Here is a 14,555-nt window from a genome sequence, read left to right as displayed (position 1 = left end):
TCCATCCTCCCTAGGAAATTAAGAGTGTAAAGCCTCAGAGGTAGCAAATGGCTTGGCCTATTTTACATTCCAGCTCTTAATGGCTACTTCATGAAAGGTAGTATAATTAAGTAGTTACCAATGGTATAATTTCTGGAGGCTGATGGCCTGGGATCAAATGCTGGTTCAACCAGTGTTCTTAGGTAAATTGTTTTCTTGTGCCTCTGTTTCCCTATTTTAAAAAATGGTGATGATTCTAACAGGAGACACTTTGCTGGGTTGTTGTGAGAATAATTTGCAAATGATTTTGCAAGTCATTCGAACAATGTCTAATATATTAGCTAGCACCTAGTAAATGTTAGGAACCACTATAGTCCAGCAGTTGAACAATAAATTTTTCTTTTGTACTCATTTGTTTCAAGGCTCCTCAATAAAAGTATGTATATTTTCTTAAGGGCAGGTAAACTTAGGCAATTTTTAGTGCAATCATTGATGGACAACAACAATCAAAAAGTTACAGACCAACTTTTTAAAAGAAAATGTGCATAACTGCAATATTTTTAAAATCAAACTTAGATGCATTTTTAAAATAAATACAGCTGTTTAATTTATTATTATTAACATGAGCAAAAAATACAAATTATTCTAGAGGAATAATTTTTTTTTTTTTTTTTGTACAGGCAGTATTATCAAGCTGCGACCAGTTTCTAGTTAATCTGGAAGCTAATACATCCTGGAGTGTGAAACATACTGAATATTTGTTGCAGGTCATGGTAGCGTTTTCTTTCTTCTATTTCATTTTGTTGCTTGTTTTATTAAGAAAAATATCCTTAAAAATCAGTTGCACTTTCTTTCCTTTCTGCTTATCCCTGCTAAATTGTAAAAGTGCAGGAGATGACAGTGAGGAGAAAATGAGAGATCTCCATATAAGGACCTTTTCCTCCTGCACTGTCACCAATTCAGTGGCACCCTTCCTTGGGTCAGCTCTGGCACAATGCTCCAGTTCATCCAAATGCTTAAACTCAAACTCAACTTCCCTTGTGAATATGACTCTAGAAACTTTTTTTTTTTTTTTTTTGCAAGTAACTCAGCAAAGGTTGCATTACTAAGAGCTAGAGAGGTAAGAAAAACACCCTGGTGTCAGCATAACCAAAAAGGCATGAGAAGACACTCCACCAGGGTCATCCTATGGTTCCCTGGTCCTTTTGCAGAACATTTTAGAAGATGTAGCTGCACAGAATAGAATTCAAATTTTAGTCCCATTTAAGGACAACATCTTAACCAGTTAGAGTATGTTTTGTCCGAGGGACTTTGGAGTGAGAAGAATACAGAACAGTGAAGGACTTGACTACTCAAGCATCCACTGCTGAGGCAGTTCAATATGAATAGTACCCTCTGGGCTGTTTTGCAAAGTTGTGATACTTCTAAGAGAGAATGGAAGAGGTCTAGGGGCAGAAAGATAAACATCAGAGAAGGGCAAAGGACATGGAGTTGAAGGTCAGGCTTGTGCTTTTAGAACACCCTGGACTTTCCCATGCTCATGCTCACTATGGCTTAATAATGGGAGGAAGTCTTTCTTCATGATTATAATTTCCTAGAGCTCTTGTCTTAGTGTTTAAAAAATATGATATAAATGTAAACAGTGGGATTCTACAATGCAGGAAGCAGACAAAATAATGCTTTTGGAGGGAACCATTTTCCTTTTAAATTTAGAAAGCTAAAGTCAAGTCAAGTCCAAGTATATGATAAAAACAAAAATATAATTTCCCCTGGTTATCTACAACAATGGGAGCATCTTAATTTAATGTGAATCAAATAAATAAAGCAGTTCTGGCACTTTCACTAATTAATCACCATCCTTCTTCTTGCCTTTCATTTAAAATGTCTTTAAAAACTTGGTCTTTGTAACCAAATTATTAGCTGATAGGCATGCCAGCCAAAGGGAAGCATCCCTTTGTCAGAGAGAGAACTCTGCACCTTCTAACATATTTCTGTAGATTTTTTTTTCTGAAATAAAGACAGAACCAGAGCTTCTATTCTCACATTCATCCATGAATCACGGGAAATGGACATATGGGAGAAAAAGGGAGCATAGCAACAGGTGATGCTACACCAGACCCCACTAAAACCAACATGCAGCAAGACAAGAGGCCAGCCAAGAGGACCATCTGATACCCAGATGCCACTGCTGAAAAAATTCATTTCAAAGCTTGGCAGCAATTTCCTGCATCTGTCAAGTTAACCACATAAAAGACTATAGATTGACATGAAGAACCAGGCTGACAAAGAGGGCAAAAAAGAACATATCAAATGCCATAATCATCAAGAGAATGTGGTGCCAAATGAATGTTGCAAATGCATTCATTTACTCAAGTGCTCTGGGATTGTATTGCTGTTTATTAAAAATGATGTCAAAAGAAGCCTGAACTGTCTACAGAAACATGTAGAAAAGCCCGTGGTTGCATCTTAACAGAAACTTTCTTTTCTGAAAGATAATATCTTTCTATCTTTTCACTTTTAGAGGATGTGCTTAAAAAACAAGTGGATATTTTTACTGTTTTTCAAAGGGATTCAGTTAACCTATGCCTATTTCACTTCTCTGGGGCAGATACAAACAAATGAGAAATGTTAGAGAGAGTACAGCTTTACATCTATATATCATATAGATAATTTCCATTTTCAAGTTTGACACTTGCAACTAATACTTTTGAGTGACCCCAAGGATAATTAGGTGCAATGAGTTAAAATTTGACTAATTTTGAACTTCCTCATTCTGAGGGATAACTCAGCCACTTAGCCAGAGAATTGAGTCTAGACTCTTCAGCTCAGCATAGCTCTACTGCATATGCAGTAATACAAGATGATTTTTCAAATTTTTTGAAATAATCCTCTAAAAGAAAACCAACTACTGGCTTTGTTAATGAAAGTGAAGAAAAAGTGAAAAGATCTAAAAATTAAGTTTCTGAGAGATGAAGAATGAAATGATGAATTCTTAGGTGACTTGGACATGTGATATAGACTTATATGCATGATGTGGAATCTACCAGGTACGTAATACAGAAGCTAGAAATCATCATTCATTAAACTATCTCCAGGAATGCTCCAACCAAGGCAAAAGTGGGTTTTCAAGTGAGAAAAGAAAATCAGTAAAAGCTAAAAATGTGGTTAACTTGTGGTCTGGAGATATATTCAAGAGACGTGTGTCTTTTTGTGACAATGTGGTTCAAGTTAAAGCTAGAGACTGTGAAAACATTTCAGGGAAGCAACAGGCGGGGAGACTATGGAACAAATTGTTCACTCTGAGTAAAGAATATGCTGAGAAAGTGATTTTTTTTTTTTGCTGTTAACAGGAAAATCCGTAGCAAGAGACCACCCTATATTGAAGCTTAGGGAAGTCAAGGGTTATAGGCCAAAAACAAAACAAAACAAAACAAAAAACTCTGTGTAGATAAAATATGTCTTCACTGGAAGAACTTGCTTGTAAATATCCATATCCAGGAGGAAGGTGAGGTATTCAGGCTCAGAGTGGCCAAGAAAAGACTGACCCTACTGTTTGTGGCAATACAGCAAATTTTATGATTAAGCCAGACTTACTCTGTTTACCAAATCCAAGTCATTAAGGTAAAACATGAATCTTTTGATTACGTGGACATTTGTACAATAAAAAGGTAATGTACAAATAATGTAATAGAGTTTAATAACACAGCCTCATGTTTATTTCAGTAACAAAAAAATGTTAACTGCTTTAGTTCATATTTGATTCTATAAATGCAAATACTCGAAAGGACCATTTAGAAAATGCTTTATTATATTTTAGCTATTCTACACATTAGTAAAGGGAATATAGAATATTTGTTGATTTAGGGCTCTAGAAAGTCTGTGAATGTCAAGGGCCTATGGGAGGCTCATGAAGAACAAGGAGTAAGCAAGCGCTATGTGACTTATAAGGTGGAAAGACCTAGAATGAGGAAGGATACAGGACAGCCAAAAAGATAATATCACCCTTAGCTAATCTTTCTGTTTCAATACGATGCCACTAATATTTAGAAAAAAATGCTGCCTGTATCAGTTTAGCTGATAGCATTTACAAAGAATAATTTCTCAGTGAAATCAGTGAGATTTCTGCCTAATTATAAAGGCTAAAAAATTTCCATAATAATGGGAAATAATGATTATATAGCTTTCTTTCTAAAACAGGAGACTTTCAGTGCATTTTAAAACATGTTTCATACAATGAAATATATACACTGTTAAAAGTGATAATGTAGAATTATATTGTTGACATAGGATAATTACCATGATAATGCTCTTCAACATATGTCATATGAATAGATATATTTAGGTATATAATAAAAATAGATATGAGAAAAATAAAGATGTTTTCAGTTTTAAAAAAATAAACTCATGTCTAGGGAAAAATGTTTTCCTACTTCTTAGAGAGTAGCGGATTTACGATATTCAACATAAAGTTCTTAACACTGGTTTTGTGGATCTACTTAGTTAACTATATAACTTTAATGAGTTACGGTGCTATTTTCTTTTGCAGAAGGCTTATATTTTTAAAGCAAATAATATCTTTAAACTGTTGATTTCAAATAAGTAAATTATTATTCTTGAAAATCTGAATTTCTTATTTTGAGAGCAGTAAATGATTCAAAATTTCCAATATTGAATAATGTAGTTCAGTGGTATTTGGAGCCAGCTCGTATAGGCTTATAAGAGCCAATTGTTTAATTTTCAAAATTTTTCCTGCCAATTGATGTCACTTTCATAGCTTGAAATGGGCCATGATGGGAGAATTCACATAATGAAAATCAGTAAACATTATAAATCAGGGTCTTTCTTTTCATACACAGAGAACTGGTTGTTAAATATGTACCAGCACACCACTGGTCTAGTTCTTAAGACTTCATGAACAATTTTTGTAGAATATATCTTTAATAATTAAAATTTTCCTGAAGTTCCCATTGTGGCACAGCAGAAACGAATCTGACTAGGAACCATGAGGTTGTGGGTTTGATCCCTGACCTTGCACAGTGGGTTAAGGATCAGGTGTTGCCTTGAGATGTGGTGTGAGTTGCAGACGTGGCTGGGATCTGGCATTGCTGCAGCTGTGGCATAGGCTGGCAGCTATAGCTCCAATTAGAACCCTAGTCTGGGAACCTCCATATGCTGTGAGTGCGGCCCTAAAAAGAAAAAATAATAATAATAATAATAATAATTAAAATTTTCCTTTGACAAAAATAAGTTAATATGAACTTATTTTTAAAAATGTTTTGAGCACTTAAGTTGCTTTCTACAAAGACAGTGAAGAAGATTGTTTACTTTAAGACAGGTACACATTCTCTTTAATATAATGGAGAAAATTCCTTTTCAGTAAGATTAATTACAAAAAATTGTGCTTTCCTATATTTATTAACTACTACTTCTGATCAAATAGTTCAATCAATTAGAAATTTTTTAAATCTTTCTAACAAATGTAAAAATTCTATATAGGATGATTTCTGCTGCTCTTACAATGAAAAGTTTCCAGAGTTTAAGGAGTATATGAAGATGGCTGGCAAATATCAAATATCCCATGATGCCAGAACAAATAAGACTGCATGTTCTGTTTTTATAAGCTTTGATTCAGAGTATTTTTAACAATTTAGTGATTTTGTTGACTTTATTTAACATATTCCCAGAAATGATAGTGCTCACATCACAGATTTCAGACAAACTACATACCAGCAAACAACTGATTATTCACAGCTGCAAAATGGCAAGGTCAGAATACAATAAATAAGTATATTCATATTTATCCTCTTTGTAGAGGAAAGTCACTGAAATCTGCAATAAAACTTGATGAAGATGTCACTTACGAACTATATAATATTTACAACCGGAGTTTAATGTCATGGGACATTATAGACAGAATTAAAAAACAAATACTTGAAGATGTAATTTGTTCCAATAATGAATGCAATCAATTTGATATACTTAGGGTCAAATAGAGAAAGAGAAGAATACCAGATGTAAAACAATTTGGTAAATCTACTCTTCACCAAAATAGACTGTTATTTCATTAAAATGTGTTAAACATGGTAAAGAAATCTGGAACTTCATCAATGTTTTTAAATTTTAAGCCCTGGAGGTGAGGTTTCTGAATTTAGATTTTATAGTGTTAAAATAATTAATTAATTAATTTTAAGCTCATTATATGATAAAAGTTCTATGAATATAGAAAATAAAATTACAAATCTGAAAATATTTTAATATTTTACAATGTAAATGACTAAAGAATTCAGGCAAAGTATAATGAACATCAATTGATGTCAGGTAAGTCACACTGATTACATTAAGACAGTTGTTAAAATATACCTTTAGTTTATGTTCTTTTCTGTTGATGATGACAGCTGTAATCTGTTGGTCCATAAAAATTAGAATAGTACAAAGCAAAGCTGGAATAATAGCAGCTATTACTGTCCACCATGGATTTGGGCCTAAAGGTGTAACAAACCAGCCACGATCATCTCTTGTGGGCTGTGAAAAATTAAAGAAGGTATAGTTATTAACTGGATGAATGAATATCAAATCAAATTAAGTCTTACAGATTCTATCAGGAAAGACCTAATTATAAACTGATATGCCAAGTGAGTTATATTTAATAATAATGATAATAATATTCACAAAGCATTTATAAGGCACCATTCTAAGTCCTTTAAATATTTTAACTTATTTTTTCTTTACAACATTCTAAAAAGATACAGATTAGGAAACTGAGGCATAGAGAGGTTCAGTAAATTTCTCAAGGTTTCAAAGCCAATAAGTGCTGGAGATAGGATTTCAACTCCAAAAGATTGGCTTAAAAATATGTGTTCTCAATCAATACTTATATTAAATAAAGGCATATTAATATTTACTGATCATGACTGGCAAATTTATTTAATTTACAAATATGACATTGACAACTGTGTATAACTCTTATCTTAGATGTGTGTTCAGACTACCATATAAAGCAAAAGACAAAAAAACAAACAAAAAAAACCCTTGGTCACATCAGGGGCTCAGGGAAGGGTGCTAAACATGGCTGGTGCCTGAGATGAGTCCCAAAGGAATTCATTTTGACAATTCTTTGAGGAACTCCCCAGTTCTGTTTGACAAGTGAGAAAACTGAGGTTGAGAGATTAAGTAACCTGCCCAAGGTCACAAAGTTAGTAACACGGTCAGAACTCTATTCCAGACTAATTTTAACTGTTTTTTCCAAGCCGTAGTCAATGTGCAATTATACATCAAGAAAATGCATTTCCCTTATTTTCAAAAATGCATCCTTATCTTTTAGGAATGTAGATATTCCCAATAGAATAATTAACAGGAAAATTTTTGAAGTGGCCTCTAGTTTTCTATTTTTGCGATTTCTTTTATTTTTAAAATATTAGCCATGCTGTGGGCATTTTATTGACTGTTCTGTTAACCTGTATTCTTTATATTTTCATGAAACTCCCAAGTACTGGTGTTATAACCATCATCTGAATAAAGATTAGACCTACAGAGATGGAGAGACAGTAAATGCTATGATAACTTCACCTTGAAAACACTTGGTACTTGTAGTTTTGGAGACGGGATCCCAATGGCATAATCAATTAAAACCATACACAGAATTGTAAGAAAAACAGCAAAGTCACTCACTATGGATCGAACCTAAAAATAATGAAAATATTTGTCACTTGAAGGAACTATAAATAGTGAGGAATACTCAGGAACATATTCTAGAATCACACTTTATAAACACTTTATGACATAATATCATAACTTTATATTTTATGCATACTATAATATTAACATTAACTCTGTCAAAACCCAAGTATATATTTGGGTATCTCTGTCATTTAGAAGAATACACACTTAGTTTTTCCAGAATGAGGCATTATGGAATAGCTACAATGGGCATTGTGCTTTTTTAGTATTTATTTAAAATCTAAGTTTATTATGGGAATCTTTAATGATGCCACTACTCCAGTGGTGCTGATTAAAATCTAAGTTTATGGGGAGTTCCTGTCGTGGCGCAGTGGTTAACGAATCCGACTAGGAACCATGAGGTTGAGGGTTCGGTCCCTGCCCTTGCTCAGTGGGTTAATGATCCAGCGTTGCCGTGAGCTGCGGTGTAGGTTGCAGACACGGCTCGGATCCCGCGTTGCTGTGGCTCTGGCGTAGGCCGGCGGCTACAGCTCCGATTCAACCCCTAGCCTGGGAACCTCCATATGCCACGGGAGCGGCCCAAGAAATAGCAACAACAACAACAACAACAACAACAACAACAAAAGACAAAAAATAAATAAATAAATAAAAAATCTAAGTTTATTATGAACTCAAGTGTGTGAATATTTAGAACACAGAGTAAGGTTGCATGGCTAGATTTGGCTGTATTCTAGTCTTTTTTCTCACACAGGTAGCATTTTAATATGATAAGCCTGAAATAACATAAAATAAAATTATTTATTTTTATTTGAAGAAGCATATTTTATTAGTTTATCTGAGATATATGTATGGCAGTAGGTGATATGCACAAGAGAGTGGACAAATTTATTCTGTGTAAGCCAGTTTTTAAAGTCATTTCTCATTTATAAAGCTGTCTTCGAGCAAAAATCCTTAAAAAATAATCAACAAGATCGGGCTTTTATTAGGATGCCTTTATGAGACACACACGAACACATACAAAATGCAGGAGTTATTACAAAAAATAATTTTGCATTAATCAAATTAAGCCTTTGGGGAAAAGAAATGAATCTTCCCAATTTGCTGTACACTTAAAACTAAGACAACAATGTAAGTCAAACTATACTCCAATAAAATTTTAAAGAAGAAAAAAGAAATGGATCTTCCATTTTAGGGAGGGAAGTGGCAACAAAAAAAGAAGTTTTATCTCAAAGAAACAGTCTTAAAACATTTTCCCAGAATGGAATTTTCATCACAATCTTTAGCTCATCCCTTAAAATGAATTTTTTAATTCTTTTCTTTCTTTTCTCTCTCTCTCTTTTCTCTCTCTCTCTCTTTTCTTTCTTTCTTTCTTTCTTTCTTTCTTTCTTTCTTTCTTTCTTTTCTTTCTTTCTTTCTTTCTTTCTTTCTTTCTTTCTTTCTTTCTTTCTTTCTTTCTTTTCTTTCTTTCTCTCTTTCCTTTTCTTTCTTTTTTGGCTGAGTCAGGCCTCATAGGTGTTACTTTGCAGTGTTAAATATTGAACTAAGCTGTTTCTCTGTTTACTTTCCTTTCCAAATATGCAGATGCAAACATGGTGGGTTAGGGGGAGGTACTGACACTTTAAAAATGAGAAAGAGATAGTGTTCCAATGAGTCTTGCAGGAGCTTTCCCAATTACAGAATGTAACAGTGGCTCCTATGAAGTGTCTGTCAGGCTGGAATAGTTCCCACTCTTCACTGGGCAAGAAAGTGACAATCAGTAATGCAGTGTGCACTTTTGAGTTCCAAAAGTGAAAGCAGGGAAAGTGGGAGTTTATTTCTGGGATTTGAAGTTAGGAGATAAGCCTGGAGGGAAGATGCACTCCCAGCACCTATATCACAAAATCCTTTCTCTTTACTTCCCCCTCCACACCACCCTGCTCCTAACCTGGCAGCTCAATCACACAAAAACCTTTTATTGGCTCCTTTAATGATAACAGTAGCTCTTTCTTTTGTCCTAAAACATGTATGACTCCATAACATGCTTCATGTTGGTTGACATTTTAGTCAGGAAAATTGTAGTCTAAGTACCTTGGTTGGAAAATAGCGACTAGTCTTGAACTGCTTCAAGGTGGCTGACAGAGTAACTGTGGAAAAGAACAGGATCACTGACCAAAATAGAACATCTGGAACATATGGGTGCTCGTGGCCACAGGCTCGTCCAACATACTCTCCATGCAGTGACTTGCATTCCTGCCAGAGGAAGTTAAACAAATAGAGCTTTAAAGTTAAAAAAAAAAAAAAAAGAACACATATCTTTCATAAAATTCACATTTTGGATCAACTGCAGCTGAGCTGCTGAAATTGTTCAATTATGGCTCCTATTTGAGGAGGCAGGAAACAATATGAACCACTTCTAAAATTCTTGCCTTTTTCCAATTAAATTTAAATCTATATAACTAATTGCTTTATCAATAACCTTAATTAATTTTCATATCAATCCTATAAAATAAGTAGTTGTCATTATTTCTATTTCAGGTCTGAGGAAACTGAGGTGGAGAGAAGTGAAGTGATTTCCTATGGCCTCACCACTGTCGGGTGGCAGCAAAGCTGTGATATAAACATGATGCCTATGGTGGGAATATTATGGCATATTAAAGAAGAACAATGATTTTGTAGATTTAGTTAGTCCAAAAACTCCCAAGAAAGGTGAGGAAAGCAACAAAAAAAACCTATGAATGAAATTGGGAGTCAAAGATGGAGCTCAAATTTAAATTACAGAATAAAAGAGAAAAAGTTGCTATGGGAGAAGGCAAAGTTCATATTTACTAGGTCTTCATGGTCTTTTTTTTTTTTTTTCCTGGTATATACTTTATAAATCCATGAAGGATTATTTCTAATTGCTGCCTTAGCCATGAGGTGGCAGCAAAGTCAAAAAAATTCCTTTCTTGGAGAACGAACTGGGCATTTTAGACATTAATATTTTGAAATAAAAACTTTCTTTTAAACTCATTTTGGTTTCTACTATTTTATTTTAAAGCTTAGTATTCTATTTTTTAATTCAAAACAGATAAAAGAATAGTTTAAGTTATCCAGTGACCTCGTTAATATTGTGGACCTGAACAAAAATTGAATTGTGCCATGGTACAGAAATTTCTTAGAGAAAAATATGGGCTAATGCATTGATCACTAACACAGAGACTGCCCAACGAATAAAGCCACAGAACCTAGAGTCCTTGTGTAGCAGAAAATAAATATCTTCAATGAGTCTAGACTAAATCACAGATCACTACATTGTTATTCCAAAACAAATTAGTAAAATCTACTTTGGGTGGCTACGACTAAGGCTTGGATTCTTTAGAAAAATTGTTAGTATACTTCATAATTATATAAAACAATTATGTTCCCTTTTCTAATATAATGAAAATATTGCTTGCTAGCTAAAGATGAATTCCAATTATCAATATTAAGTTAATACAGAGCATAATAACTTGGCTAATTGAAAAACCAAAGAAAAATCCCCTAGGGCTTAATTATAGATTTAGTTTTCCTTCTCTCAAATCTCTGTTAAAATTAAGAAGCAAAAACAATAACAACAAAAAAACCCAAAAAAACAAAAAAACCAACCCTGAATTTTTTTAGTCTCTTCTCTTTCTCCTTTACCAGAGATGCTAGTAAAGCAATTATTAAGCAAAGTCATGGTTAAGAAGAATGACCAAATACAAAGAGAAGCTAGAAACTCCTTTGTAAATGCATTGTCTGATAGATTTGTGATCATCTTCAGTCTTTTGTGCAGATGTAAAAGTCTTCCAAGTCTTGAACTTGGCTGGGTAGTAGTCTCAATTCTTAAAAACATTTAAAGAGTCATTTTACCGTCTTTTAAGCTATAATAAATTGCCAATAGCTTGCCTTGCTACTTTAATTCAAAGCAAATTTGAAAAGCATATTTATTTTTTTTCTTCCTTTTGGTGGGGACAGTGTGTTATTTAAAAAGGAAAATTTGTGAACTACTAAATTCTACATTTATTTTCTGGTTTATACTAACTGTACCCCCCCTGCCCCCCCACACATACACACCAAGTCCTGAGATTTGGAAGTGAAAACTAAATCTAAATTCTGTTCTCTTATTTTGAGTCTCACATATGGTTTCACTTAGAAAAATGAAAAAAATGCTTGTTGACAAACTTGTTTCTACTAATTATTCTTCAACACGTTCTAAGTTTCAACAATTTTATAAGTTGGTAAAAATTGTTTGATAAAATAAGAAATTAAATTTGGCGTTAGTGTCCTGCCCCTTATTTATGTATAAGCTAAATATGTAATTCTGGCAACGAAACAATTCTTAACCAATTGCTAGTTAATTGCTTGTGAATATTTTAAACCTTGCCTAGGAATTCCTAAGGCAAATGACAGATTTTGAGATATTGCTAAAAATATATATAAACATAGAAACCTAAGTATTCTAGCTTGCTATAAAACACTTGAATTAAGCATTATTCACAATAGCCAAGATGTGGAAATAATCTAAATGTCTGTCAATGGATGCCTGGATTAAGAAAATGTAGTATAAATATATAATGAAATATCATTCACCCTTAAAGAAGAGGGAAATTCAATCACTGTAACATGGATGAACCTGGAGGACATTATGCTAAATGAAATAAGCCAGAGAAAGACAAATACTGTTTGATTTAATTTACATATGGAATCTAAAAAAAAATCAAACTCAGAAGCAGAGAGTGGAATGATGATTACAAATGGCTGGGGATAGAGGAAAATTGGGAAATATTGGTTGAAGAGCAAAGGTTCAGTTATGCAGAATGAATGAATTATGAAGCTCTAATGTATAACATGGTGACTATGGTTAATAACACTGAATTAAATTGAAATGTGCTAAAAGTAGATCTTAAGTGTTCTCAAAAAAAAAAGGTAACTAGCTAAGGTGGTAGGTATGTCAATTAGCTTGACTGTGGTAATTATTCACATTGTATACATATATCAAAACATCATGTTGTATCTCTTAAATACATATGATTTTTATTTGTCAATTCTACCTCAGTAAGTCTGGAAAACAAACCAAACTAAAACATTTGCATTAAATAGTAAATTTGTGATTTGTGACTATTTTTCAAAACAATCATTAAATGTTAATTGAACTCTTACTATACATTCAGTGGTTTAGGAGAATCAGAGAAAGCCTAAGTTCTTTGCCCTTGCTGAGTTAGTAAGATATAAATTATAATTCATGAGATAAGCAACAATTCAATTAAAAAGCTATCAAGTGAGTAATACACAAAGTAAATATTATATCACATTTTTATAATAGTAGTTATAATAGCCATGAGCCCAGAGCATTAGTAATAAAATGCTTTTGGTGCTAGTGATGATTACGCTTAGAAAAAAACCAAAAACAGTATAACAATTAAGAAAGAAAAAAATTATGGCCTTCATTGGCTTAAAAATTGTAAGCTCTTTTATGCAGCATTGCCTTTGGTGATAAAGGCTATTTCTGGTCAAGATTAGCAATTATCCATTGCAAAAACTGCTTTTAACTAATAAGAAATAATATGAAAGTTTCTGCCAGAATGTTAGCACCTAGTACAGAACTTTAAAAAAAAAAAAGTGTTAGATTCGCTTTGATTGCAAAATATTTTTCACTGTACTCTGCTTGACTCTAAAACTTCCAATATTTAAAATTAACTCATGGCTAGCTAGATCATTGTGCTTTGAGTCTTTTAGAAAGTTATTATTCAGGATTTGCTATTACATAGATGAATATTATTATTTAACATTGAATTATTCAAGAAAATAAAACACAAAGAGTAGATTATCATGTTAAATAATTTAGAGATGATATTATTGGGTTACTCCATTGTAGGGGACACTGAGATGAGGGATAAAAGGAAGGGTCTCTTTAGACACAAAATCTTTATTGTTTACAAAGTCAGAATATAAATGGAAGTTGCACTGCTGAATGTATCGACAATGATCCCATGTCTAAATTCTGAACAACTAATAGCATTTTTTCTTGTTGAGCTCATCATTTCTTTTATTGGTCAATTTAAATGGCTCTCTGAAAGGAATTAGTCTGGTAAGGTTATTTTTTTCTAGGGAAAAATAAAACAGAGTAAACATTAACTATACAGAAGAAAACAACAAAAGTAATTTAAGGCTTATTATATTTTATTTTTCTAAAGGCAAAGGTTTATTTTAGAGCAAATGACTAGGGTAAGAAGAAAGGTAGTAAAATATAGGTCAGGATAGAATTTTAAACAGACAGTAACTAATTTGATTTTGATTTTGAAAGAAAATATTTAATGAGAAAAATTGAGAAAATAGGCAATAGGTCAAGTGATCTTACAAGAATCATGTTTAGAGTTTTATAATATTTGTACAACAAACAAGATTTCTATGTGTCCCTAATTGGCTCACTTACTAAAATGTGTTTCTCATAAAATGAGCTAGAAATCATAGTTTTATGCTGATGATTATAATGGGATTTGAACTTACACAGGTAGATAAAGTGGCAAAAGCTTTGGATTGTAATGTTGTAACTGGGAAGAATAGAAAAGAAACAAGGATGACTCAGATTTTGATACTTATGGAAAGCAGAACAATTTTTATTTTACCAACTATGAGATTTTATTAACCAGAAGCAAAGGATGAAAATGTAGACGAAAAACAGGTGCACAAATATTACAAGAGAATTAGAAGAATTGAGAAAGGCAGCTATGGGGGGAAAAAAGCTATGACAAAAAAAAAAAAAGGAAAGTCAAAACAAATTTTTAAAGGTATAAGATTACTTTGATAGGTGAATATCTATTACCATTCCCTTTCTTGAATGGAAGATAAGGAGGAAACGGAAGTAAGAAACTTTCCTGAGGGAGGTGGCAGAATTTTGTTAAGAAAAGTGACTTTTGTTT

At 33.0% G+C, this 14,555-nt stretch overlaps 1 protein-coding gene across 1 annotated transcript in view; it reads right to left on the bottom strand.

The window, feature by feature from the left end:
• SLC4A10 (solute carrier family 4 member 10) overlaps window positions 1-14,555 on the bottom strand; it is a 238,387-nt gene that overhangs the window by 29,670 nt on the left and 194,162 nt on the right. The window contains exons 16-18 of the mRNA XM_047772739.1: window positions 9,724-9,885; window positions 7,546-7,659; window positions 6,340-6,501 (exon numbers count right to left, since the gene is read on the bottom strand). Coding sequence (XP_047628695.1) covers window positions 6,340-6,501; window positions 7,546-7,659; window positions 9,724-9,885 — 438 coding nt within the window. The remainder of the gene's footprint in view (window positions 1-6,339; window positions 6,502-7,545; window positions 7,660-9,723; window positions 9,886-14,555) is intronic.

The sequence above is a fragment of the Phacochoerus africanus genome, chromosome 3 (assembly GCF_016906955.1).
Source record: "Phacochoerus africanus isolate WHEZ1 chromosome 3, ROS_Pafr_v1, whole genome shotgun sequence".
NCBI classification, from domain to species: Eukaryota; Metazoa; Chordata; class Mammalia; order Artiodactyla; family Suidae; genus Phacochoerus; species Phacochoerus africanus.
The sequence above is the reverse complement of the archived record's forward strand: the minus strand, read 5'-3'. Positions and strand labels throughout refer to the sequence as shown.